This window comes from Gymnodraco acuticeps, unplaced genomic scaffold (genome assembly GCF_902827175.1).
Source record: "Gymnodraco acuticeps unplaced genomic scaffold, fGymAcu1.1, whole genome shotgun sequence".
Classification (NCBI taxonomy): domain Eukaryota; kingdom Metazoa; phylum Chordata; class Actinopteri; order Perciformes; family Bathydraconidae; genus Gymnodraco; species Gymnodraco acuticeps.
The window spans coordinates 774,054-798,085 of record NW_022990346.1 but is presented as its reverse complement, the minus strand read 5'-3'; the positions used below and the strand labels follow the sequence as shown (position 1 = coordinate 798,085).

Here is a 24,032-nt window from a genome sequence, read left to right as displayed (position 1 = left end):
TCACAATTGTGGATAGTTTCAGGAAAGACAAGCCTGTCAAGTATTTTATTTGGAATAAACCTTTTTACAGTACAAAACTTACAGGAATTGAAAAGGCTCTGCAGTTATTTAAAGCAATATCAAACCATTAACGGGATGGTTAACAAATATGGTAAAACTCAAGGGAAGAAATGATTCAACAAAGGAAATTGAACACATAACTAGTTTCTAGTAGTACAGTCTATAAATGGATTTATTTGGTGATCCTTGTGTCTAAAAGTAAAAGGTTGGGGAGCGAACAGCATTTGTTTCGCATGCATCAGGTTTGTCTAGTGTTGCACATGAAGAAGAACTTCTAACTTTAAATTTTTCTGCAGATAATTTTCTAACGAGGTTGCTTATTTTTGGAGAACAAAATGAACAGTTTTGAGAGCTAGCCAAGTAGTTTGCTATTTCTGTACAAGATCAGTCACACTTGAGGTCGACAAAACAGCTGAAAATTCAGAATGTTCCACACATTGTTTCTAGTTGGTTCTTTGTCTCCTAGTAGTCTGCGTTCCCAAAACCCTTATGCATAATGCATTTAATAAATATCTTTGTTCAGGTCAAAGATGGCAAAACAATGTGATCTTTTGTAATGAGCAGGGGGCAAAAGAATACATAAGGCACAATAGCCAAGTCAACTAAACAAAACACACCAACAGAATAATTACACCTGGGCCTTGTTTAACTACAAGCCTTGGCCTAAATCCCAATATACAGTGAAGTTGGATCCAGTCAATAGGTCTAAGCTCTTGTCCAAGTAAAACTGATGTCAAGTTCAGTGACCACTTTGGTGTTGACCATCTAAATTAGTGATGTCAATGGTTTTCTAAGTAAGGTTGCAGCAAACTACATCTCAAGCTTCACTGCCATGTTTGACTTAATGCAGACTTCTCTCCTGACATGACCTCAGTCTATATTTTTATATTAAGGCAAGTTAATTTGAATATTAAATAAAACTACAACTTTAGAAGTGAAATATTTGTCCACCTATTTAAATGTGTTTCTGTAATGGGGAGAAGCCCACAGGGCTTTGTGTCAACACCTGACGCTCCCTTTAAAATCTCATACAGTATTGTGTAATAAGATTTCTAACCATTAATCAAAACAAGTACAACTCCACTTCATAATTTGTTAAAGCAAAAGAACATATAGGGTAAACTTAGTTTATTTATTTTGAAAAGGAATCTCCAAATGATCTTTTCTAGATGTCTTCTGTAAAGCTAAGTGGAGATACCTCCTGGAACATCTACAAGGTTTAAATAAAGGAGCAATACAAACAGAAATATTACCTTGCCGTTTCTTTCTTATTCCTACTCGATGCATTTTTTCCCCCTTTTGCAACTGTCATTTTCAAAGTAGAAAGAAGTGGTTCTTTGGTTGAGATTAGAAGATAAAGAGACATGTCATCCTATGAGAAATCCATGGAATCATTCATAACACTAGAAATGATCCCGAAGTATACACTTCAAGCCTTGAGTGGTCAGAGGATTTTGTTCAACCTGCAAAGGTGCTCTTGGGGAATATATACAAATTTAGAAATCTAGATATCAGTGGGTCTCTGAAAAATATGTCTCAGTTTGTCCTAAAGTTATTTGAGTGACTATTTAGATTGAGAACATGGAGATGAATCTGAAATATAAACAAGGAGTTCTAGACCACTATCTCTATTGTTTTACCATTTAAACAGTCAAAACAGAATCAAGAGCTAAAAGTGAAACATCTTTCTTAACCCTTGTGTTGTGTTCGAAAGCTGTTAACGTTCATGGTGTTCGCGGGTCAATTTTGACCCATGATTTATCTCAGTCCAAAACACAAAAACAATTATTACTTATGCATTCGTAACCGTACAATCTTGTTGTAATTTTATTTGATGGCCCAAAACACATTACACCACATATTGCCCACGTGCATGTGTGAGTTTAGGTTCAAGTGTTAGTGTACATATTCTTTGAGAAAGGTGGAGTTCCCGTGGGGGGAGGGGGGCCAGAGGGATGGGAGACCAGGTGCATGTTGCATACAATTATTATTACAGTGGATGAAGGGGGTGAGGTGTCTAAAGTCAAAGATTCATTTTGATTGGGCAACATTTGACCCAGTGACCCACAACAATGCTGCTGGGTCTCCCCAGACCCGAACACCAAATGATACACTTTTAGAGACCTTCAGACTTGGCTCAAATCAGTTTTGTAGTGTTCATATAGCTGTTGTGGAGGATATCATGAAGCCTTGTTCCGATCAAAAAAACTAGAGCGTAGTTATTATATCATCTTTAACTTGAAACGGGTCACGGGAGACCCGAACACAACATAAGGGTTAACGTACATTTAATTTCTGCACCTTATTAACAATATTACAGGTTATATCATAGATCACAACCAGCATTTTGAAAGAAAAACCCTTTTCACTGTGGACTAAAATGTGTTCAAAGAAAATCTAATATCTAAACGTTTTTCCTGTGAGGACATATTAAACTGCCACTGCACTTATTCATGTCATAGCAGCAAAAGCCTTGCACGTTAGTCTTTGATAAATGAGTAAAACTGTTTTTTTCACATGAATGAAAATCAGCGTGAGGGAGTGAAGAGTGGGAGAATATAAATATTGTGCAAAGCTATAAGATGTGGACTATTGTCGGGAAAAACTTGAATAAGGAATTTTATTTTGTAACTTAAGTTATTTAAAATCACCAACAATGATCTGACATGATTCTGGTCAACAAGATATGATCAAGGTGAAGAAAGGCACAATACAATAAGATAAAAACATCAAAAATAATTAGAAAATATAAATAGATTTGTGTTGGTGTGCAGTTTGATGTAAGAGCAAATGTTAAAGGCTTGTTAAGACCCTAACCTATTCAGTAATCTCTACAATTGTGGCAGTGATACTCGTACTCTTTTCCCAGAGGGGGGAAAACCTTTTTTTCTCATTTAGAGAAATGTGCAGGTCATTAATGTATTCAATAAAATAGTTTAATATAATTAAAGTATTCTGGCAGGTATCAGTGCAACAAAAGCAGTAATAGAAGAGAGAAAAACAAACATTTCGTACATTGTGCCACACGGCATTCACACAAAGGCCTTCCTTTTCTACCTTACTCATTCAATTAACTTCCATAACACACAGGTTCTGTCATATCACCATCTCAAAAACACACACACAAACACACACACAAACACACACAGTTCCATCTGTCCCACCCTGTTAAAAACAAAAGTGCATTTCTTATTCACGGACAACCCCTCAAAATCCTCTATTCGACTTGGACCTGGTTTTTGAGTTTGGTCTGCACTTTTTTACATTATAAAAAGCATTTCATGAGGCAACCCCAAGTTGTAAAAACTCTGTAGAACTTAACATTTGTAAGGGAATCATTTAAATAAATAAGTGCTTTTAGTACAAGGCATTGACCTTTCTACAGATGATATTGTAGGTGAGCCTATTCACTTCTCATTGAGCTGTTAAAGTGCACAAGAAGGGACTTTTCAGGTTATGGACAAAAGCCAGATTGGTATATTGTAATTTGTGCATCAGGTTTGAATCCTGAACTTTGGAGCAAGGCACATCTGCGGATGAAAAAGTGCATTGTCTCATTATCTACAAGGAATTAAAAGTGCTTTTTTAATTGATTAATTGATCAAAGTGCATTTAAAAGTACAAAGGACCACGCTTATAGTGTTAGAAAACACACATATGAGCTGACCATTAATCCTGGGATATGCGTTTGAGTACCAGCACCTAGTTTCATGTATTTAGCGTCTCCTTTAACCCGTGTGCAGACCAAACCCAGCCAGGTCCTTGTCTCAGTGTAAAAATATCTCTAGATGAAGCAGGCTGACCATCCTCAGTCAAGAATGTGCTCCCCTCGGACGATGTGTGAAGAAAATTCATAGCGGTCCTGGCTGCGGTGTCCACAGATGTTACACTCGAAAGGCTGGCGAAAACCGTGGCAGCCCATGTGGATGGTGAACATGACATGGTCCAGGAAAAGCACACGGCAGTGCGTGCAACGAAAAGAGCGCACAGCTCTTCCCTCCCCGTCTACAACTCGAAACGCCTCTGTAGAGGTGGAGGACGGCGCGGTGGGGGAGCTTGGGGTTGGAGCGAGGGCAGGAAGTGGGAGAGCTCCGTCCTCCCGGTCTTTGGCGCGGCTGGGACTGTCCCGGCTCCTGCGATGTGGAACCAGAGGAGGCGCTGGGTGGTGGTTTTTGGAGTGAGGGAGATGATGGCCATTGTTGCTGTGCAGGGCCGGAGCGGTACTGTTGCAGGGCTCGTCTGGCATGCTCTCTGTGTCTGTAGAGTCATGGCAACCGTTGCTAGGTGAGGCTGCATGACTTCGACCCGCAGGCAGGTCTTCGTGACCCTCTGCTGCCTCCCGACCCCCGACCCCCGCAGCTCTCAGCCCGGCTCCAGTCCCTGTGCAGTCCAGCCTGGCGCCCAGAGCCACGGAGCTGTGGAGCGGCCTGAGTTCTGTTAAACATGAGGGGTGAGTGGTGGGAAGGTGTAGAGGCCTCAGTGTGTCCGACACCCCTCCTCCTCCATTACCTTCTACACCTGCATATTCTCCTCCCAGATGAGTAAAGTGTCTGGTTTCGTAGTCCTCCGCATGCATCTCCCCGTCTTTATCCAAACCAGTGCCGAGCTCATAAGGTGCATCTGCAAGGTTGAGGTGTATGAGCTTCTGTCCTGCAAAAGAGAAACAGAATGTACTGTGGAAATCTGTGGAATACGTCCAAAAGCTTGTCCAGGTAAATGAACAGCCTGCCAAGTTATTTGGTAACATTCTTTATGCCATGATTAGTTTGGAGGTTCTAATTCTAACTCAAATTCTGTATTTCCTCCCAAAATGTTTTTAATATAATTAAGTTCAGAATGTGCCATCTAGAGTCAATGTGATTAAAAAGCTTCTAAATGATGGTGCTTTGTATAAGATTTTAAATAATACATGTTCCTGTTAAGCATTTAATATGTTGTTTTTCAGAGTCTGTATTTCCTGTGTAAAACCCAGAGATCTCCTGCACAAGATGTGCATCAATTCATCGTGCATATCTTTCTGATTCACATTGTAGTTTGGTTTGAATCAACAGCCAATCATGCAGCTTGGGCACATACAAAAAGAAATCACTTGAAGAAAAAGATCAGTACTATTGTATGTGTTTCCAATTCAACCAATTAATGCGACTTTTAGTTTCCTCAACCTGTCCACTCTGAGACCAAATGCTCACCTACACATTTTTGAGGTGTGGATCTCTTGCGTTTGGTGATGCTGTTGGCAAGACGATCGATAAATGCCATCTTGTCTGAGGAGGGTTTCAGTAGAGCGTCTGGTATAAACTCTAGCTCTCTCATCTCCTCTCCTGCAGAGTACAAACAAACTTTAATGTTATTTGGGGGGTGTCTTATTACCCAGACAGCATTTATCTCAAATGTTTAAGTTGTATGATGGTTTTTGGATAAAAAAGCAATTAAGTGAGAGGTTGTGTTCATTGCTCTGTTTAGGAGGTACTGTAGACTACATTTCACTAGATTTACATCCGTTTTGAAAATGTTTACAACACTATGTTTAGATTTTGGTTACTATCTTATCTGTGGAAATGTTGTTTACCTGTGACATGTCACCTACGTGAATTCAATTAAACTGTACCTGTATTATGCGCACTGGAGGGCTGCTGTGACTCCAGACTCTGTAAGTAGCTGTGGCAGCGCTCGCGGTGCTCCTCCAGGGTGCTCTGCTGCTTGTAACTGCGGCCACAATAACTGCACTTATAAGGCTTCCCTACAGTTGGAGAGGATACTGGGAAGAGAGTATAAAGAAAAAAATTAAAGGCAAATTAGTGTCACAATATTGTATGCTATCATAAAGAAAAGAAAAACTGTTATCAGCCTTGAACCCGTCCTACCGGCATGAGTGCGAAGGTGGCCAGTGAGCGCGTCTCTTCTTCTACAGGCATAGCTGCAGAAGGGGCATTTAAAGGGCTTCTCCCCTGAGTGCAGCTTGATGTGGCGGAGTAGGTTACCCTTTTGAGTGAAGGAGGCGCCACACTGATTACACTGGAAAGGTCGCTCACCTGGGGATAGATCGAACCCATCAATCCAAATGGTCGGATTACATCTAAAATAATGTGTGTCTAATTTCCTTCCATGACTAAATCCCCTTGACCCATACTCATATAATTGTTGGCGTTAGAAAGAGGTTGGAAAGCATCCTTCTTCATGTTAATAATTCCCTCTTCATTCCCATCACTCTTTGATTTCTTGTAAAAATAATCTCACCCACAAATGGAGTGGAACAGTAACCTTATTTCTGGCATTTCAGGGTAATATCACAAACTTCCATGTGCTGTTCATCAAGCTGAAACAATGGCTTTAAGACAAGTTCTTCCAGTAAATAGTTAAGTAACTTTGGCAAAGAACACAAATTATTATTATTTGTTCAGTACTTCAGTAAAGAATGGCAACAACACAGCAATGTGTGTAGAAGGTTATGTGTATAAGAAAAACACAATATTTCTTTTCAACATCCATGCTATGTATTTGGACATGTGTCTGACCTTATATCCTTCACATAAAGCAAATGTTTTCTCACAGAGATGACTTATCTGAACTGAACTGATCAGTTACCTGTATGGCTGCGTTTGTGCACCATGAGAACATTAGGGCCAATGCAGATCATTCCACAGATGTCACACTTGAGCTTTCCATTTGGAAGTCTGGTGGCTCCAGCTTGCATGGATTCAGGATTGGTGAGCTCCCTGTAGCCTCCAACAGCCTCAGATCCCAGATCAGGACCCCCTTCTTCTAGCCGCTCCCCTCTTTCATCTTCAGTACTGCGGCCTGGGTCTTCATCACTGTACAGCTCCACTTTAATGGAGTTGGCTACAGAGGAAAAGAGCAAACACAAAGAAGTTGTTCAATACTTTTAACCAGCATATCGCCAGATTTAAGAGAAACAGACAACAGTGTGCTTATTTGTCATTACTTATGTGATAAAAGTAGGGACACCTTAGTATACTTTCACAAGCCGTAGTCTGTTCAGCTAGTATACATCTGAGAGAAGCTGATACTTTTGGTTGGCTTTCTATTTATCATGGTTTGGTTTCACAGTGCAAAAAAATAGGATGACATTTAAAAACATTTGAACTCATTGGAACTTAAAAAGAGGTGAATAACCATTACTCACTTACCACTGAGTGAGCGACTAGGGGAGGTATCCTTGCTGTTTGGGGTGCTCACTGTTGCTCCTCCAAGAGCCCCAGAAAACTCTCTTTCCATTGAAGAGTCTCCACTAGCTGCAATAGAGAAGTGGAACAAGCTAGATCTGTCATTTGAACCACGTGCTAATTAATGCAAGTATGTACAACTGTTAATACAAATTGAATTAAGAGAAAGATAGGAGTCTTACCTGAAATGCAAGACGGGACATTGCAGTCTTCAACATCCATACTAGTTCAAGCTGAATACTGAAATGACAGTTGTGCAAAATGTTAAAAAATCAATCTGAATTATCTCTATAAAAAAACTCACATCTAGCCCAACGTGTGTTGTGCAACCCCCATTAATACAACAGGTAAACATTCAGTAGTTACAGGCCTAGGTCAAACTTGACATCACATGGGTAAAATATAACCCCTGATACACTTATAAATTCATTTGGACAAGGCATGAAAACTTAATTCAGAGAAGTTTAGGATTATAATACAAAGATATTGTGATATCACACATGAATGTCAGCTAACTACAAACTTGTCAGTGCAACTTGACTCAAGAAATACATCGTGAACTGCACCAATGTTAACTGCAACATTAGCTACTAGCACTTAAAATATATGAGCTGAAGATTAGTTAAGTAATCGAACCAGACAACAGTTAACTAGCAGCTAAATTAGCGTCAACTCAAACCTTAGCAGCCACAGATCAGCTCATTGACCAATGACAACGTTAATAAAGTAGGCTAATGTTCAGGCTAATCTAACATTGTGCTCATTTGAGACATGTCTGATAAACACATCGTGATCAAGAAAGATAGCCTTTACTTTGACGTTTACATAACGGTGGATTTGAGGTGACCTAAATCTATGGGTCGGCCTATGTGGCTAACGTTAGCATGTGAAATTACCGTTAGCTAAATTAGCTAAACTTCACACTACAACAGTCTGCCATCCTCGGTAGTTTATTGAAAAGAATGTCCCAAAGTTAAAGCTAAGTAATGTGGGAGATGACGCAAGGGATATAACGTTGACTTGTGACATTAATAGTTTTAATGGCACTAAATTGGACACCCAAGTCTTTACGAGGTTGTGTTTATCGCTAGCAATACAAACCAACGTTAGTCATTAGCTAGCCACTGTCAATGTTTCCTAAACGGTTGCTATGGCACCCACCCCCTCCCAAATGCAATTGCTAACCAGCCAGTGTTGAGCTATCGAGCTAGCTCTCCCTGAAGCACTGAAGCCGACTTTTACAACACCGTACAGCGGAGATAGTCAATCATAGAAAGTACTTTTGAAGTGGTACGGTTATCGCAGTAACTGTCGCATTACCTGTCCCTGTCAGGGCCGTTTCAGTGAGATTATTCTGTATTTTCATCTGCCTGTTTATGACGGCAGCATCCCCCGGCAGCGTTTACCTCCAGATCCAAACAATTTCCGGTCAGATGCCAAACCTCTGCCTCTCAAAAAGCAACAGTGAATGGCCTCACTTGAACCACGAATATGTTTTACGAGAAACTGTGAAATGAACTTACAACATGTCTTTAATTATTTATTTAGCACAAGCAAACACGGCTAACACGATATGTGTGTTGTTTTACATTACCGTTATATTTATTAGTAGTTATTTTTGAATGAATAGAATATAATAGAACATGTCTACATTATGGATCTCCACAGGAGAGAAACAAATTAAATAAAAAGATTAAACAATTGATGTAAACTAACCAAAAACAACAGCTCAGATTCATACAGACAAAACAGGTTACAATGTGCAGTAATAATAATATTTAAGATACAGAGACACCAGGTAGGATACAACACATATTCATTTGATGTATTTATGTAATATATGTAAGGTATTCTAATGTATGTAAATCAGATCAGATAACAGTTGGTACGTTTAAAACAATGATAATACTTTTTTCAAAATGTGTTCTGTACTAAAGAATGGCATGAAGCCACAGGTTGAGGGACACCTGCTTCATCTGCATTACCAGACCCTATATTTTGACATGTCAATGAATAAATTGGACCAATATATTTTCAGCTGGCGATGCCAATAATAATGTATATTGCAGCGCTGAAATGCTGTCTTAAATCAGGTAATATATTCATTTTGTAAATACTCTTAAAATGTATTGCTTTGGTGCAGTTGCATTCTGAAATTGATTTGGCATGTCTCCTCATCATCAGTTGTAAAAAAAAACAGCTTATTCTCCTATGTGCAGCTCTTAAAGTTAATATACATTAGTGGCAAGTCTCTGTTAATCTCTGTACTTTAAGCTTTATCAGATGTCATTCGTTTCTGGTGATACAACATGATAGCAGTTTCAGAGATTTAATAAAAGAACCCCATAAATAACAAAATGTTGTAGGCCGCAGTCCAATTGTTATTATTATTGACATGTATATGGAAAAATAAAACTATTTTGATCCCTTGAAATAATTCACAATTTGCTACCTGGTAGTATATAAAGAATAACATAACTCAATAAAAATAACCCCTTCCTTTAGCCGCAACATTCAAATCATAAACACATGAATGCATCAATATTTCAATAATCCAGATTTACAGATATACATTAACCTATCCTGAAATCTTACTTTTTGCCGATTAAGTATATACTTTTATTTGTGTGTACACTACTTATATCTTGATCCTTAAATTTGTTGCTGTTATTTTCACTAGCCTATGTAGTAGCCTATAACAAATAACAAATTGTACGGTGTCCTACGGTGTCCTTCATGAAAGGCGCCTAAAAATAAAAAGTATTATTATTATTATAATAACTTGTTCTTACTAGGGGATCTAAGTACTTTTCTACCTTTACTGCTACTACACATTTTAATCGGTGATTGAGCTTGAAGGACAGACTGAACAAGTCTGAACAGGCTGTCTGTCAGAAATCTGCTTTGTCTGGGGCGCACAGTGACCTCTACTGTACAAGATGTGTCAGTTATGACGTATTGGCTGTTTTTACGACGGTGTGCTTACACAATGACAGTTTCCGTCAGCTCGACTCGCTAATCGTAACCGCGTTGAGCGAGACTTTTTTTTCGATTTCAGTTTCAGTTGGGACAACAATTTCAACATTTCAAACTAACGCTCGATGTCGAGTTACATTTTACACACAGAGAGAGAGATTTTTTGAATAAATAGGAGTTGTACTTTGTGTACTTAAACTCTGAACTTCCAGCTCGAGGCCCAGCAGAGAGCTCGAGCGGCAGCTCCGAAAAGTTTGTTGTTGTCACGTGATGCGAGACGAATGTGGCGATAAAAGTTTGTTTAGATAGTAAAACTAGGTGGCGTACTACGTTATTAAAACCTTTTGAACTCCTTTTTTCACCAAAATGCCTCAACCAAAGCATCGAAAGATTGCTGTTATAGGGTACAGGTCTGTAGGTGAGTAAAGCACACGAGCTGGTGAGCAGCTAATGTTAGTAAGCTAGCTAGCTAACAGGCTAACGCTTTGTTTTCCTCTTAATGTGTAATTACACCACACACGCTAGATAACATTCGTCCATGTTATTTGTGCTCCGTGTGTTTACCCAGCAAGTTGATAACAAAACCACACTAACAATTAACATTATCCGATGGTATACCTAAAGCCATCTGTTACTATTTTGTAACGTGTTGTGTGAAAACAAAGTTAGCTCAGCCGGTGACATCCTAGTATGGAGACTAGTAGTGGGGGTTGAAGTCTAGCAAGTATGTAATGTCGAGAAATTAAGAAAATCAGCCTCTAACCATAATAGACATAGCAAGTTAACATCAGTCGTTTATATTCTAAAAATATGTTTGTGTCTGATATTGCGCCACACTAATGACTAATCATATTCTGAGTTAACCGTTTATTTATCATGTTTTATCACGGTATTTATAATATTTAAAGAAGACATTACCAATAATGTTGCATCAAAAGCATTCACAAGTCTTTATAGCAGTAAAGAAGAGAAATGACCCCACAGATGAACATAGGATTACACATTTTGATAGCTGTGGTAGCAGAACCGGTTGTGTATTTTAAGAGCACTATCACTTCACCAATAGTTAATATCTGTCAATTATTTAATAATAATAATACAATTAATGTAGTCTTTATTATCGGTTTGTACACGTAATCTGAGAGTTTTTAATACAATAGTCTTTCCGTACACAAACATGACATATTTCAGAAAGCTACTACACTGACACAGTATTTGTGTCCCCAACAACAACAACAACAACCATGTTATGTTTCTTTGCCCTTCACAGGAAAGTCGTCTCTTACAATACAGTTTGTGGAAGGACAATTTGTTGACTCCTATGACCCCACCATCGAAAACAGTATGTGTCATTAATAGATTGTGCGTAAGATATTGCCACTAAGAAAGTATTGATATATAGGGCTTGATCTAATAAAAAAAAATCTTTGTTAATCCCTCTCCCCAGCCTTTAACAAATTGGTCAACGTGAATGGTCAAGACTTCAATCTTCAGCTGGTTGATACAGCTGGACAAGTAAGTTCTTCATCTACCAACATATCTGACACAAGCACTTAGCTCTTGTTTTTTTCCTAATTCTTATGACACTGTCACCCTTTAAAAAAAAAATATATATATATATTTGTTGTTATTTTGTTGATTAAAAAGCTAGACTGGCCTACTGGTAGAACTGTGTTTTCCTCCCTTTTTGTGCAGCAAGCAGGAAAGGGAAAGGCTCAACAACAACAACAAGAATATTTATTTAGATAAAAAGCTTGATTTGAAATCTGGAAATTATTAATTATATATTTTTACAATACATTTTGGTTTTGTACTTGAACAAGGCTTTAGAGTTATTGGAAATGTTTGGACCACACACATCAGAACAATTCATACGCAACCCACAATGGGAATCTAATTTTACAAATAGTAAAATATGAATATAAGGAGTGTACCCTAATCTTTATCAGCATCTATGCATAAACACACATTTTAAACAGTATGAATAGAAATGCAAAAAGAGCTTAACCTAAACTGCGTAGTATTCAGATGTGGATGTACAATTGAAAGTGGTAATCCTGTATGTGCGACTCCATTTAGTGATGTGTTGTGTTTGGTAACTTTAATGCCCAATGAGATTATAATACCTTTTTTTCCCTTCTGTCTGTAGGATGAGTACTCCATTTTTCACCAATCCCACTCAATGGACATCCATGGGTATGTCCTTGTCTACGCAGTGACTTCCAATAAAAGGTGAGTGGATGTTTCTTTTTCATATCTGTATGAATAAGAACACACTGTTACTAGTCTTAAAACATTCTATATTGTGTCTCACAATTAATGATAGGAATGTGTTCAAACATATACAGAATTAACTTTTGTTGATACTTTATTGCTAGACCAAAAATATTTAAAATGGTTAAAACTACTATTGTGATAACCCACAGTTTTATCTATTTCAGTGCTGTATTCAAAATCATTGGGTGCCTGTTTGCCCATTTCTTTAAACAAATGTTCATAAGTATATATTTTTTTCTAACAGTACTTTGATTTCTGTCCCTGCTCAGTTTTGAAGTTGTACAGGTTCTACACGACAAGCTGCTAGACATGGTTGGGAAGATTCAGTAAGTTTAGTTTGATCTTTAAAATACAATGTTTCCAAAATGGTCTTTTTTTATTTTGTAAGTGTTTTTTGTTTTCCAACAAGTTTTTATTTTTATTTTTTAAAGGGTCCCAACTGTTCTTGTAGGGAACAAAAAAGATCTCCACATGGAAAGGTAATCAAGATTATTGAACATATTTAGAATCTAAACTGCATGATGTTACTGTCATTGAAAATACAATTAATAATACAGTCAGACATTTTTCATGAAAACGGAAGAACTAAAAATGGATTATGTTAACCTAGTACCTGTTTATCCAAATACTAAAGGAATTTTCCGTAACTGAAGTTTACATTTCTATTTTGCCAGGGTTATCAAGCCAGAGGAGGGAAAGAAACTTGCTGATTCCTGGGGAGCTGCATTCATAGAGTCCTCAGCCAAGGAAAATGAGGTAATGACAGATATTTCCAATTAATCGATGCAGTCCACATACTCATTCTGACAAAGATTCACAAAATGAATTTCATTTCAATATGTTTCATCACACTGATTACAACATTCTTGCAATGCAGACTGCTGTGGAGGTTTTTAAGCGGATCATTTTGGAGATGGAGAAAGCTGATGGAAATGGACCTCCAGAGGAGAAAAAGTGCGCTGTGATGTGAAAGTGTATCCAGGACATCAGCAAGCTCATTTGCTGAAGACAAGAGGCACAACTTCACCAGCTGGCCAATCGTGACCTCACCGACACCAAGACACTGCAGTGGAACTTTTCTGCTCCATTGTGATGCTTGATTGATTTACATAGCAAGCCAACTGTCAACAGTCGATAAAACCATCCCACATATTGTAACCGCAAGGAAAACTTTCTAAGAGCAAGATTCATCTTTGTTTTAGACAAAGAATTACTGACAGTAAATACTTTCTTTAAATACTGAAATGTAATCGTAAACTGGGCATAACATCTATTCAAATGCCCAGAAAACAAAAACATATTTCCAGACATATTAGTCCCAATTAATTGCATCAAATTCTTTAAGTGTATTATGGCAATTACTTCTAAAGATGATGTTTGAGACATCATTGGCTTATATCTTCTAACTCTTTGATTAGTTGAGTTAATGTAAAGGTAGGGCTGGTAAATAACATTCTTTAAGGACTGGTATTATTTCTGACAGTGATTGAGAGTCACAGTTCACATTGCTTTAAATGTGGTGTTAAAATGTCAGTATCTCTTACAAATGGAGTTCCTTAAAGACCCTGAAGGAAATTGAACATAAGAAATATAACTTGTTTCACAGTTTTTCTCACTGTAATTTTTCAACTTATCTTCAGGTACCTTTTGCCAATGGACTCTTGAACTTTGTCTTCATGATGGAGGAATCTATTTGTATATCTAAAAACTCACATTTTAAGCTCTTCCGCTAAGCATATTAGTCCTCTTCAGTTGTTTATACAGTTTAATGTCTCCTTACTGACTGTAATAAAGATGTCATGGGCAACCCTCAAATAATTTTAGTTTAGGTTGGAATAGATTTTTGGTATTTACCAGTTATGGCCTTTTTATACAATATCAATAGAATCTTAGTCATTGGTTTGATACTATTGGTTATTTTGAGTGGTGCAGGTTTGTTGTTTGCATTATTGAGTTGCATTTTTCAAATTACATTTTAACACTGCGTAAGACTATTCGAGTGTCTCAAGGCGACACATTTAGTTCAGTTATCCTTGATCTCATGGTTTTGATATGATGGTTTAAACTGGCTTGATTAAACCAAGCCAGAATGGCATGCAGTCCATTTAATTCACATGTTGGACTTGCATGATCACTGTTAGATGCTTGATATCCTTAATACGTGTTTTTCCTTAGATTTTGTAGCCTGGCAAAACATGGATTTCCCCCCATAATCCTCATGTTAAACCTGTAGTGGGTAATTGTAACTTCCTTTTTTTTTTAAAAGTGCTTTGCTGAGTAGTTGATTGATAATGATGATTGAATTTAGCTGGTGATGCTGTGTCCTGTGCCTTACAGTTCCTCAAACTCCCTCATCTTCCCTTCATGACTCAAGGTGCTCTTAAAGGGTTAGTTTGTTTCCTTCTGTTGACTTGATACCACGGTGCAGGTGGTGTTGTGCACCTGGACACCAATATCCCCTTGTGGGTCAATGATAATTCAGAAATCTTGCTGTAAACAGTTTTGTATATAAATAAATCTGTTACTCATTTGATGTGTCTTTGAGCTGGATTACAGTAGGGGTCGCCTATTTAGAACTGCGGTCAAGCCAGCCTCCACTTCGGAAAACACAGTCAAGCCAGCCCGCACGTTGTATTGCGGTGCGTGAACATCCTATGCATTACGGTAGAGGCATGGAAAAACTGCCTTCAAAATAAAAGCGTTTACTCAGTCAATAACAAATATACCTAAAAAACATACCAAACATATTCATATATACTGGAGCTTAAATTAAGAAATATGTACTATATAATATGATCAATAATAATTTAAAACAAACTACGTATAACTACCACATTATAACTGAGTGAATGTTTTACATTTACTCAGTTATAATATGGTAGTTATTCGTAGTTTGTTTTAAATTATTATTGATCATATTATATAGTACACATTTCTTAATTTAAGCTCCAGTATATATGAATATGTTTGGTATGTTTTTTAGGTATATTTGTTATTGACTGAGTAAACGCTTTTATTTTGAAGGCAGTTTGTCCAGGCCTCTACCGTAATGCATAGGATATTCGCGCACCGCAAATACAACGTGGGGCTGTCTTGACTGTGTTTTCCGAAGTGGAGGCTGATTTGACCACAGTATTATTTTAAGGCATCTAGGTAGGCATAGACACAGGATTATAGTATGTGGGGTTAATTAATTCATGGTCTTCAGATATTACATGTTGGTGCGATAACACTACATGAACTACGGTAACGAATGCCAGCCATTCAAGTTTCTCGTTGCGAGGTGTAGCGGAAGACCTGCGTGGTCCTGACTGCAAGATCCCACCGGCTGTAAACGAACCCGGCTACAGGAAGGAGAAACCGTGAATGGAATATGGAGTGTGTAAGTGTATCTAGCCTACTTAAGCGTGGATAGATTGTACGGTTTTGTAATTAATCCCTTTTCACCTTAGTTATAACCTGACTTTCAGAAGTACGCTAATGTTAGCAGCTAAGTAAATTAGCTCATTCTTGGCAGAGTAGTTCTCAATCTTACTTACTTTCCCCCGGTATCGTTGTAGAGTTATCATATAAAATAATCAATACATAGTGTACAATAAAACCTTACTAGTGCCACCGAAGTAAAAGCCACAGCCGAATTAAGTCACCTCGACTGGCTCCTTAATGTCAACAGACTAGTAGCTAGCTTGTTGCTAATGCTTAATGCTAATCTTTTAATAATGTTTACAAGTGGAGTTTATTCAGTTTTACACATAACTTCAACAACGAGGACACTCTCCGTTGGTTTGCCAAAAAGGTTCAGCTTATTTTATAACACTACTGCCAAATTAATCGTTTACACCTGCGGATACAACTATAGCCATGGATCACATTTCTAAAGCAGGTAAAGGGTTGTGCTTAGCTCAAGTTGTTAAACGTATTGATAGCAGACACCGTAGCTGCAACTAATTAGCTATAATCAGTTTTAATCAACGAGTCAGTGCGTATAATGGGTAATAATGTTGTGAACCAAATGTTAGTGAGACCTTGATAAATGCACCTTGACAACAACCTAATACATAACGTTAGGTTTGACCCATGGAAGCATACAACATACACATTGTTACCTACACGATCCACTCTACGTTAACCCTACGTTAACCCAGCTGCCCATTTATTAACCCTACTCCAAAGTTAGCTTATAACAACATTATACGTAAACGTAACAATGTTTAGTGTTGCACCTAAGCTCAAATCATAAACATGTTAAACCACATGCTTAGCCTAAGTGTTGCTGCACAGTTTTGGATCATTACATTAGCTTAGCTGAGGATTATTTAGCCATATTATGCAGGCTTCTAAATAATTAAAGTTTACACATTCACTTCACAGTTCACACAGACAACTGAATGTTAAAGACCTTTATCTCTTTATTTCAGATTCCAGTGGCTATTGATGATCTTGAGGGCAAAAAGGACCCTGTCATAGAAGGTAAACTAATGTAGAAATACATTGATACCAAAGTCAGAAACAGTCATGTTTAAAAACAGCAAATAATTGTCCTGAATTGTCTCTCTCATTCCTTCAGACCCAGAGCACAATGTGTACACCAGGTTTATGAAGTCCCATCGGTGTTATGACCTCGTACCTACCAGCTCCAAACTTGTTGTGTTCGATACATCACTTCAGGTAAAACATAAACTTTAGATTTTATAAATGAAATCTATCTGTCATTGGCTAATGGAGACTGAACTATTTGCTGTAATTATTTCACAGGTGAAGAAAGCCTTTTTTGCTCTTGTTTCTAATGGGGTAAGAGCAGCGCCTCTGTGGGACAGCAAGAAGCAGTGCTTCGTCGGTAAGGACAATTTTCCTTTGGTACACTTTCACTCTGTGTAAGACAAAATGGAATAAAGGTTTGACTTGATTCTCTTCATGCATCTCCACAGGTATGTTGACCATCACAGACTTTATTAACATCCTTCATCGCTACTACAAATCTCCATTGGTAAGATTGTGGACACTAAATGGTTACTGACCTAGAATGATATAATGAGGTATAACATTTTACAACTCGAAGATGAATTTGTCAGGCTGTGTTTTATCTAATAGGAATGTGACCTTAGAACTTTTTAAGCTTGTTTGATTCTAGAGCTGCAATTATCAGTTGACTTAATGATTAGTCAGAACAGAAAATGTATCACTCTACTCTGATAACAGATTCAAGTAATGCATGAAAACATGTCAGAAATGGCTGTTTTTAGGCTCTCAAATGTTGAGATTTCCTGCTCCTCTCTTTTTCATTCTAAACGTCTTTGTTTTTTTGGACTGACAAAGCAAGACTTTTAAACATCTCCATGGACTTGCATACATCTCCATGGACTTTTCCTAATCTGGGATGGACCTTTTTCCTTGTTGTCTATCATTTTATAGACCAAACAATTAATCTATCAATTTCTAAATGTATCTACAGCTTCATCTACCAAGATCTTTGGTTGCAGCCCTTTCTCAGATCTTCTTGAATAAGTCAACCCTTTCTCTCCTTGTTATCCTTTAGGTCCAGATATACGAGTTGGAAGAACACAAAATTGAAACGTGGCGAGGTGATTTAGTTTAATATGTAATGATATATATATACTTCTTTAAATTAACTTGTGGAATTTTGAAAGTCTTGACTGTATTTTCTGTTCTTTTTTGTAATAGAGTTGTACCTGCAAGACTCTTTTAAACCCTTGGTTAGCATTTCTCCCAATGCGAGGTGAGTGTTTTTTTTGTATTCATCTTTTGTTGTACAGAAGTACTTCAAGGCATTTACATTTTGTTTTGAGTTCTCTTATCTGGACACACAGATGATGCACACGGAGGCATCTGATAGTTTAGCCTGTGAGAGTCTCTCCTTAAAGTTGCCTGACTCACAGCAGATGTCTTTGAGATTGTACAAATGTAGCTGTCTGACATTTTCCTTCACGACTTTTTGGTTTGGCCAAGGTCTCTGTTTTTAGAGTTCAAACACTACCTGACAATAAGATGAGGCTACAAGCAGCTTTTCTACAATTATGTGATTGATAGTAGAATTCATATTAACTTCATGAAGTAATCAATATCTCCAATAGTTTCAAAGTTTTCTAAATCTAAATAAAGATGCTGGGAGATTTGAAGTTCTGTTAGTATTTAACTTGTAAAGATGACTTTTCTCACTATTTTACCAATAATTGAAAAGCTAACATTATTTGCTATTCTTTAGATTGTTTTCCTTTCACTTTTTTCATCTTACAACATGCTTTGTCCAAAACACCTTGATTGACTTAGTCCTCTTTAATCTTCTCTGTGTCTCAGTTTGTATGATGCAGTATCATCCCTGCTGAAGAATAAGATCCACAGACTGCCTGTCATCGACCCCCTGTCCGGGAACACACTCTATATTCTCACTCACAAGAGGATTCTCAAGTTCCTCAAGCTTTTTGTAAGTTATCTCTATACGCTCCGTACCAGTACTGCAGTGAATATAGGGGTGCAACAACTAATCTATTAAAATCGATGACCAAATTAGTTGCCAACTAATTCAGTCGTCGATTCATTGGTCACGTCATCACGTGTGTTTTCCGCGCCGTTAAGGTCCAGCGTTATCGGTCTTTTTATCGGTACTGGAGACATTTAAAAATATATGTCATGTATTATTGCTACAAAAACATTATATCGCAGTCTTAGTGTCTTATTGTTAGATCTCGTTTCTAACATGCAAAAAGACAAAAAAAATGCGTCTATGTTCGGTGTATTTTCTATCTTTCCAATCCAGACGAGATCTCTCTCCCCCGTCTGTGTGCGAGTGGGCGGGGCATTTTACACACGCGGCAGCTACAAGCAGCAACACACGGAGGAGATGGCGGTGTGGTTAAATGTTACCCGTCTTGAGGTGGACAATGCTCCTTGCCAAGAGTGTTTAGCATGTGAGGGCGGTAACACGAGCAATTTATCTAAACATTTAGCAAAAGTGCTCCACATTCAGACGGAGAAATGCACCGGGTTCGACTGTCTTTCTAGCAGCTCTGTAGCTCCATCCACGAGTAACGTTTCCACGTCAGGTGTTATGTATGCTAGCAGCAACACACGGAGTTAACTCAATTATACAAACATGGGTTAATGATTAGAGGAAACTGAGTTATTTATTTTGTTAAAGTTTCAGCTATTCTGTTTACAGTTCTGTCATCACATAATTTAATATGATTTGTTAAAACATTGTTGTTTCTTCTGATGAGAAATATTATTTATTTAATTTAAATAAAAAGCAATGTTCATTTTGTTTAGTTAATTTAATAATATATGTATTTTTGAATCAAGTATTCATCTTTATTGTCTTCATTGTTAGTTTCCACATGCCTAAAACAACCTCAAGCTAAATCTAAAAGTTGATGGCTAAATAAGAGCGTTTGAGAAATTGTGCAAGGCATACAGTAATAGTCCGAATAGTCGATTAATCGTTTCATTAATCGATTTTCTAATTAGTCGTTTTTTGCAGCCCTAATTGAATACATTCAATATAATGGCAGATGATGAGTATAGAGTAAAGACTATTTGCTACAGTTAAGGAAAAAGTTATAATTCTAACAATATTTACAGAGACATCCAATCTCCCTCAGTTTTGATAAAGCGTGCACAATCTCTTGTTATTGTTTCCAGATATCAGAGATGCCAAAACCCTCTTTCCTGGGACAAACCTTAGAGGACCTGAACATCGGAACGTTCAAAAACATAGCAGTGGTCCGCACAGACACACCGCTGTACACGGCGCTGGGTATGTTTGTTGAACAGCGAGTGTCAGCGCTCCCCGTCGTGGATGACAAAGGTATGAGGGCAGTTTGTAATGACACCCTGGTTGATTTTGCATCAATGACAAAGACCTCTTTAATTGTGTTTGTTTGTGAACTAATATGGTGCTTCTCATGCAGGTCATGTGGTGGATATATACTCCAAATTTGATGTTATAGTAAGTTGTTATTAATCTTATATCATGTTTTTATTTTACATGCACAAAGATGCTTGTATAATTTCCAAATGCCCAGAATAACGCATACAAATGTTTGCTTGATTTGCCCAACAGTCCAAAATGTTCAGTTTACAAATTAATTTCAGCAATATTTCATATAGTATTTTAGAGGATTTCTTCATATTACTCCGGCTTACTTGAGATGTGAATATATATATATATATATATATATATATATATATATATATATATATATACAAGGATTTTGAAATGCGAGGCTAAAATTGCCACTGTATTTCTTTCAAACTTTTTTGTGAAACGTAACATATTTAACCTAAAGACCTGTGTTGCTGCAGAATCTGGCTGCAGAGAAGACGTACAACAACCTGGACCTGACGGTGACAAAAGCCTTGCAGCACCGTTCTCAGTACTTTGAAGGAGTGCTGACCTGCAACAGGCACGAGACCCTGGAGGCCATCATCAACAGACTTGTGGAGGCCGAGGTGAGCGTTGGATTTCATCATGTGTCACAGAGTAGCCTTGTGGCTGATGGCCCTGTTGCTTTTTGCTATAACTGTCCAGAGTTTAAATGCCCTGTGATAAACCGTGTCAGAAATGTTCCTCCATTTGTTTTAAAATGAAAGTACTAAGTGGGAGACTAAACACATGTGAAAGTACCTTAGGCTACAAGTAGCTTTTCTCTGGTTTTGCATTAAATAGAAACTCAAACAAAACACTTGAAGACACTTTGTTATCAACACAACTACTGACACCTGGCATGTCCTCTATCAGTTTCTGTATAAATTCTTCTGGCTTTGTAGAAATACAGTTTTCCAGAGGTGAGAGTGACGTTGATTGTGGTGTTTCCCTCAGGTGCACAGACTGGTGGTGGTGGACGAGCAGGAAGTGGTGAAGGGAATAGTCTCCCTTTCAGATATTCTCCAGGCATTAGTCCTAACCGATGGGGAAGAGTGTAAGTACAGTACAGTTGTGTAGCTTCTTTGAATAGACTCATTTTAAGTAAAAGCAACAGCATAATATAAATACACACCATAAAAAGAAGTAATCATTCACATGTTTCCTGAATATATAAATGTTACTATCAAATCTCACAGTTTATTGGCCAACTTACACAGTATATACTTTCTCTGATTCATCTCTGTAGGATTTTACAGTTTAATTTTCCTTTACAGAAAAGTTACAACACATTTTTTGTGTATACTTTTAATTTTGTTTTTTATAAAAAATATGGAAACATGTCAGATAAAAGATAATTGGAATCGGCCCAGAAAATTGCATTCAGTGATCTCTACTAAATGTGTTTATGATGAACTAAGTAATGATTTTTATTTTCTGTCCACAGGCACAGCTTGAGGATGTTTCTGAAACAAGAAAGGCTACACAATTTTAAGAGCAAATGGAGAGAGAACAGGCATGTGTATATTGAAGTACCATCACCTATCTCCTGTACCCAGACTTCCTATATTAACACGTGAATACTTCGCCTTCTCTGCTAAAATATAAAGCTTTAGCAACACAGCAAGATAAAATGGTAGTAGCATAAGACATACAGAAGCTCAAATTCCAAGCAAGGAGAGATGTGAAGACCTCTGGATGAGGAGCCGTCTTCTCTGAGCAGGCATCATTCCCACCGCTGTGCTCCATGATCTTAGGCCAGTCATTATGGCTCTTATCACAAATTCCTTCACATCAGTTTAAATTATATAATCGGTCACTAGCTAAATAAAAACGGATTTACCTGTAATGCCTTTTGATGGCAGAATTACATTTCTTTAATACAGCTGGAATATCAATGCACAAAAGGCAAGCCTATGTCAAAGACTTTTAAACACTGTTTATTTTTCAGATTAATATTTGGTGTGCATTGTTGTTCTGGGAAGTTCCAACTTTAGCCTGTGTCCTGTACTTTGTACATAAATGATTTGTTTTTTCTTGACAAAATGATCTTGTTTTTCCAATTGGTTTTATTATTTAGACGTGGTTGGAGGATTCGTAAAAATGTTACCTAGAAAAATCTAAAACTTAATTTTGAAGGTTATATGGTTGCAGAAGTATGTATCTGTATGTGTGTCTCTTATACTCTAGCTTAATGCTACACTTTGTTTAGCTCAATTAATCATACAAACTCTAGACTTTGAAGGAGACGGCTAGTCGTCTGCACTGGTCATTTGTGTTAGAATATGATTTCACAGGTAAAACGAAAAAGCCCCGGTCACGGTCTGACTACATTTGAAATAAGCCAGGAATTGTTTCAACTATTAAATCAATTGATTACATGTTAAAGGTGCGAAGAATATAAGGACTCTGGATCAAATTAGTTGTGAAGCCAGACAACAATGTAGCTGAGAGAATGGATCTGTTTTGTTCTATCTATAAAATGTCAGAAAACTCAGTTTCTCTATGTCCAAGGTGATGTCTTTAGATGTCATGTTTTGTCGGTTCAAACCCCAAAATAATCAATTTCACATGATCCACAAACAGAGAGAAGCAGGAAATGTCCATATTGAAGAGGCTGAAAAAGCCTTTCTATAATGACTAATCCATTATTCAAAACAGACTCGCCTACTCATCGTTACAACTCTAGCCTTAGAAGAGTTTAATAATATTAGGCTGTCAAGAGAAGGTCATTGGTGCAATTCAGAAGAGTATCAATGAATCCTGGAGGAGATGACCATTAAATGCTCTGGATATATGGATTCTGTGTTTTGCCATTTTGTCTGTTTTTCATGTGTGACAACATGTTTAGTGGATTGTATATTTGACTTTAGAAAGACATTTTTTCTCTGCCCGTTTTGTTAATCACACTTTGGGTTTTTGGCATTATTATCGTTAAAGGGACTTAACTATTGCTACAAATGAGCTTTAGTTTTTGAAAGTTTGGTCCACCTAAAAACAAATGGTCAAATGAACATGTCTGTGGCATTGATTGCTTTATGATTTCTACCTTTTTAGTGTGTTCTGTTGGTGTCAGTCACAGTCAGTGATGATGTGTGATGTCTGCTGCGTTCAGTTAAACATTTCATGTTAATTGTATTTAGGGGACTTTATCAAAATCACTCAATACCAGCATTTCCCTTTTCCATTTTCAAAAGAGGATGGGCCAGGAACCTGTCACACTTCCTGTTTCTACATATGTAAATTGTAAACGCACAGATATGCATTGAGATTAACATTGGAAGGATGAGCAATAAAAGGTTCTTAAAGAGATTGGTATTATTGTTAAATGTTTTATATGACCAGATATAACCTTAATCTAAAGATGTAACCAGGTAGCTGATATAAAATTGATTCACACCGCAACATTAAACTGTTCGGTGAACCAGCATTAAGTCATTTGTCCAGTTTTAGATAGTGGAAAAAAGCACATAACAAAATAACATCATCACCTCCATATGGCAACCTTTTTAAATACAAATTTGAGGTTTGTACTTTATTATATGAGTTGGTCATAGAGATATTGACCCATGTGATTGTAACTTGGACTTGAGTCGGCTAAATGTACTGTTTTGATGATTATTTTTACAGAAAATAAATGACATGATACTAAATAC

General features: G+C 37.4%; 3 protein-coding genes across 5 annotated transcripts; 2 read left to right on the top strand and 1 right to left on the bottom strand.

The window, feature by feature from the left end:
- Positions 1-404: 404 nt before the first annotated feature.
- On the bottom strand, positions 405-8,686 carry LOC117551127 (zinc finger protein Eos-like). Of its 3 annotated transcripts, XM_034223855.1 has the most exons (8): positions 8,565-8,686; positions 7,427-7,484; positions 7,209-7,313; positions 6,646-6,900; positions 5,925-6,092; positions 5,669-5,818; positions 5,250-5,381; positions 405-4,710 (listed from the first exon to the last, which is right to left on the bottom strand). In XM_034223855.1, exons 2-8 carry the CDS (start codon positions 7,464-7,466, stop codon positions 3,869-3,871), a joined length of 1,692 nt encoding a protein of 563 aa, XP_034079746.1. In that variant the 5' UTR covers positions 7,467-7,484; positions 8,565-8,686; the 3' UTR covers positions 405-3,868. The 3 variants fall into 3 exon arrangements, with proteins under 3 accessions (XP_034079746.1, XP_034079747.1, XP_034079748.1); XM_034223856.1 differs by lacking the exon at positions 5,250-5,381; XM_034223857.1 differs by lacking the exon at positions 5,925-6,092.
- A 1,534-nt stretch (positions 8,687-10,220) lies between these two features.
- On the top strand, positions 10,221-15,028 carry rhebl1 (Ras homolog, mTORC1 binding like 1). The gene is made up of 8 exons (XM_034223905.1): positions 10,221-10,638; positions 11,491-11,562; positions 11,668-11,735; positions 12,370-12,452; positions 12,767-12,823; positions 12,929-12,976; positions 13,172-13,253; positions 13,375-15,028. The coding sequence occupies exons 1-8, from the start codon at positions 10,587-10,589 to the stop codon at positions 13,465-13,467; spliced, it is 555 nt and encodes a 184-aa protein (XP_034079796.1). The 5' UTR covers positions 10,221-10,586; the 3' UTR covers positions 13,468-15,028.
- A 546-nt stretch (positions 15,029-15,574) lies between these two features.
- prkag1 (protein kinase, AMP-activated, gamma 1 non-catalytic subunit) lies at positions 15,575-24,029 on the top strand. Its single transcript, XM_034223732.1, has 13 exons — positions 15,575-15,879; positions 16,916-16,967; positions 17,065-17,165; positions 17,253-17,334; positions 17,426-17,484; positions 18,034-18,079; positions 18,180-18,234; positions 18,813-18,939; positions 20,154-20,319; positions 20,423-20,460; positions 20,817-20,963; positions 21,334-21,433; positions 21,824-24,029. Exons 1-13 carry the CDS (start codon positions 15,871-15,873, stop codon positions 21,832-21,834), a joined length of 993 nt encoding a protein of 330 aa, XP_034079623.1. The 5' UTR covers positions 15,575-15,870; the 3' UTR covers positions 21,835-24,029.
- The last annotated feature ends 3 nt before the right edge of the window (positions 24,030-24,032 follow it).

Bases quoted from the DNA above. Each gene is read 5' to 3' on its own strand.
- LOC117551127 (XM_034223855.1), bottom strand. From the start codon at position 7,466: ATGGATGTTGAAGACTGCAATGTCCCGTCTTGCATTTCAG. The intron at 6,901-7,208 runs GTAAGTGAGTAA...TTTCCTCTGTAG, and splicing joins CCCTAGTCGCTCACTCAGTG to CCAACTCCATTAAAGTGGAG. The intron at 6,093-6,645 runs GTAACTGATCAG...ATCTATCCCCAG, and splicing joins GCACAAACGCAGCCATACAG to GTGAGCGACCTTTCCAGTGT.
- prkag1 (XM_034223732.1), top strand. The intron at 16,968-17,064 runs GTAAACTAATGT...TCATTCCTTCAG, and splicing joins AAAGGACCCTGTCATAGAAG to ACCCAGAGCACAATGTGTAC. The intron at 17,485-18,033 runs GTAAGATTGTGG...GTTATCCTTTAG, and splicing joins GCTACTACAAATCTCCATTG to GTCCAGATATACGAGTTGGA.
- rhebl1 (XM_034223905.1), top strand. From the start codon at position 10,587: ATGCCTCAACCAAAGCATCGAAAGATTGCTGTTATAGGGTACAGGTCT. The intron at 11,736-12,369 runs GTAAGTTCTTCA...TTCTGTCTGTAG, and splicing joins TGGTTGATACAGCTGGACAA to GATGAGTACTCCATTTTTCA. The intron at 13,254-13,374 runs GTAATGACAGAT...CTTGCAATGCAG, and splicing joins CCTCAGCCAAGGAAAATGAG to ACTGCTGTGGAGGTTTTTAA.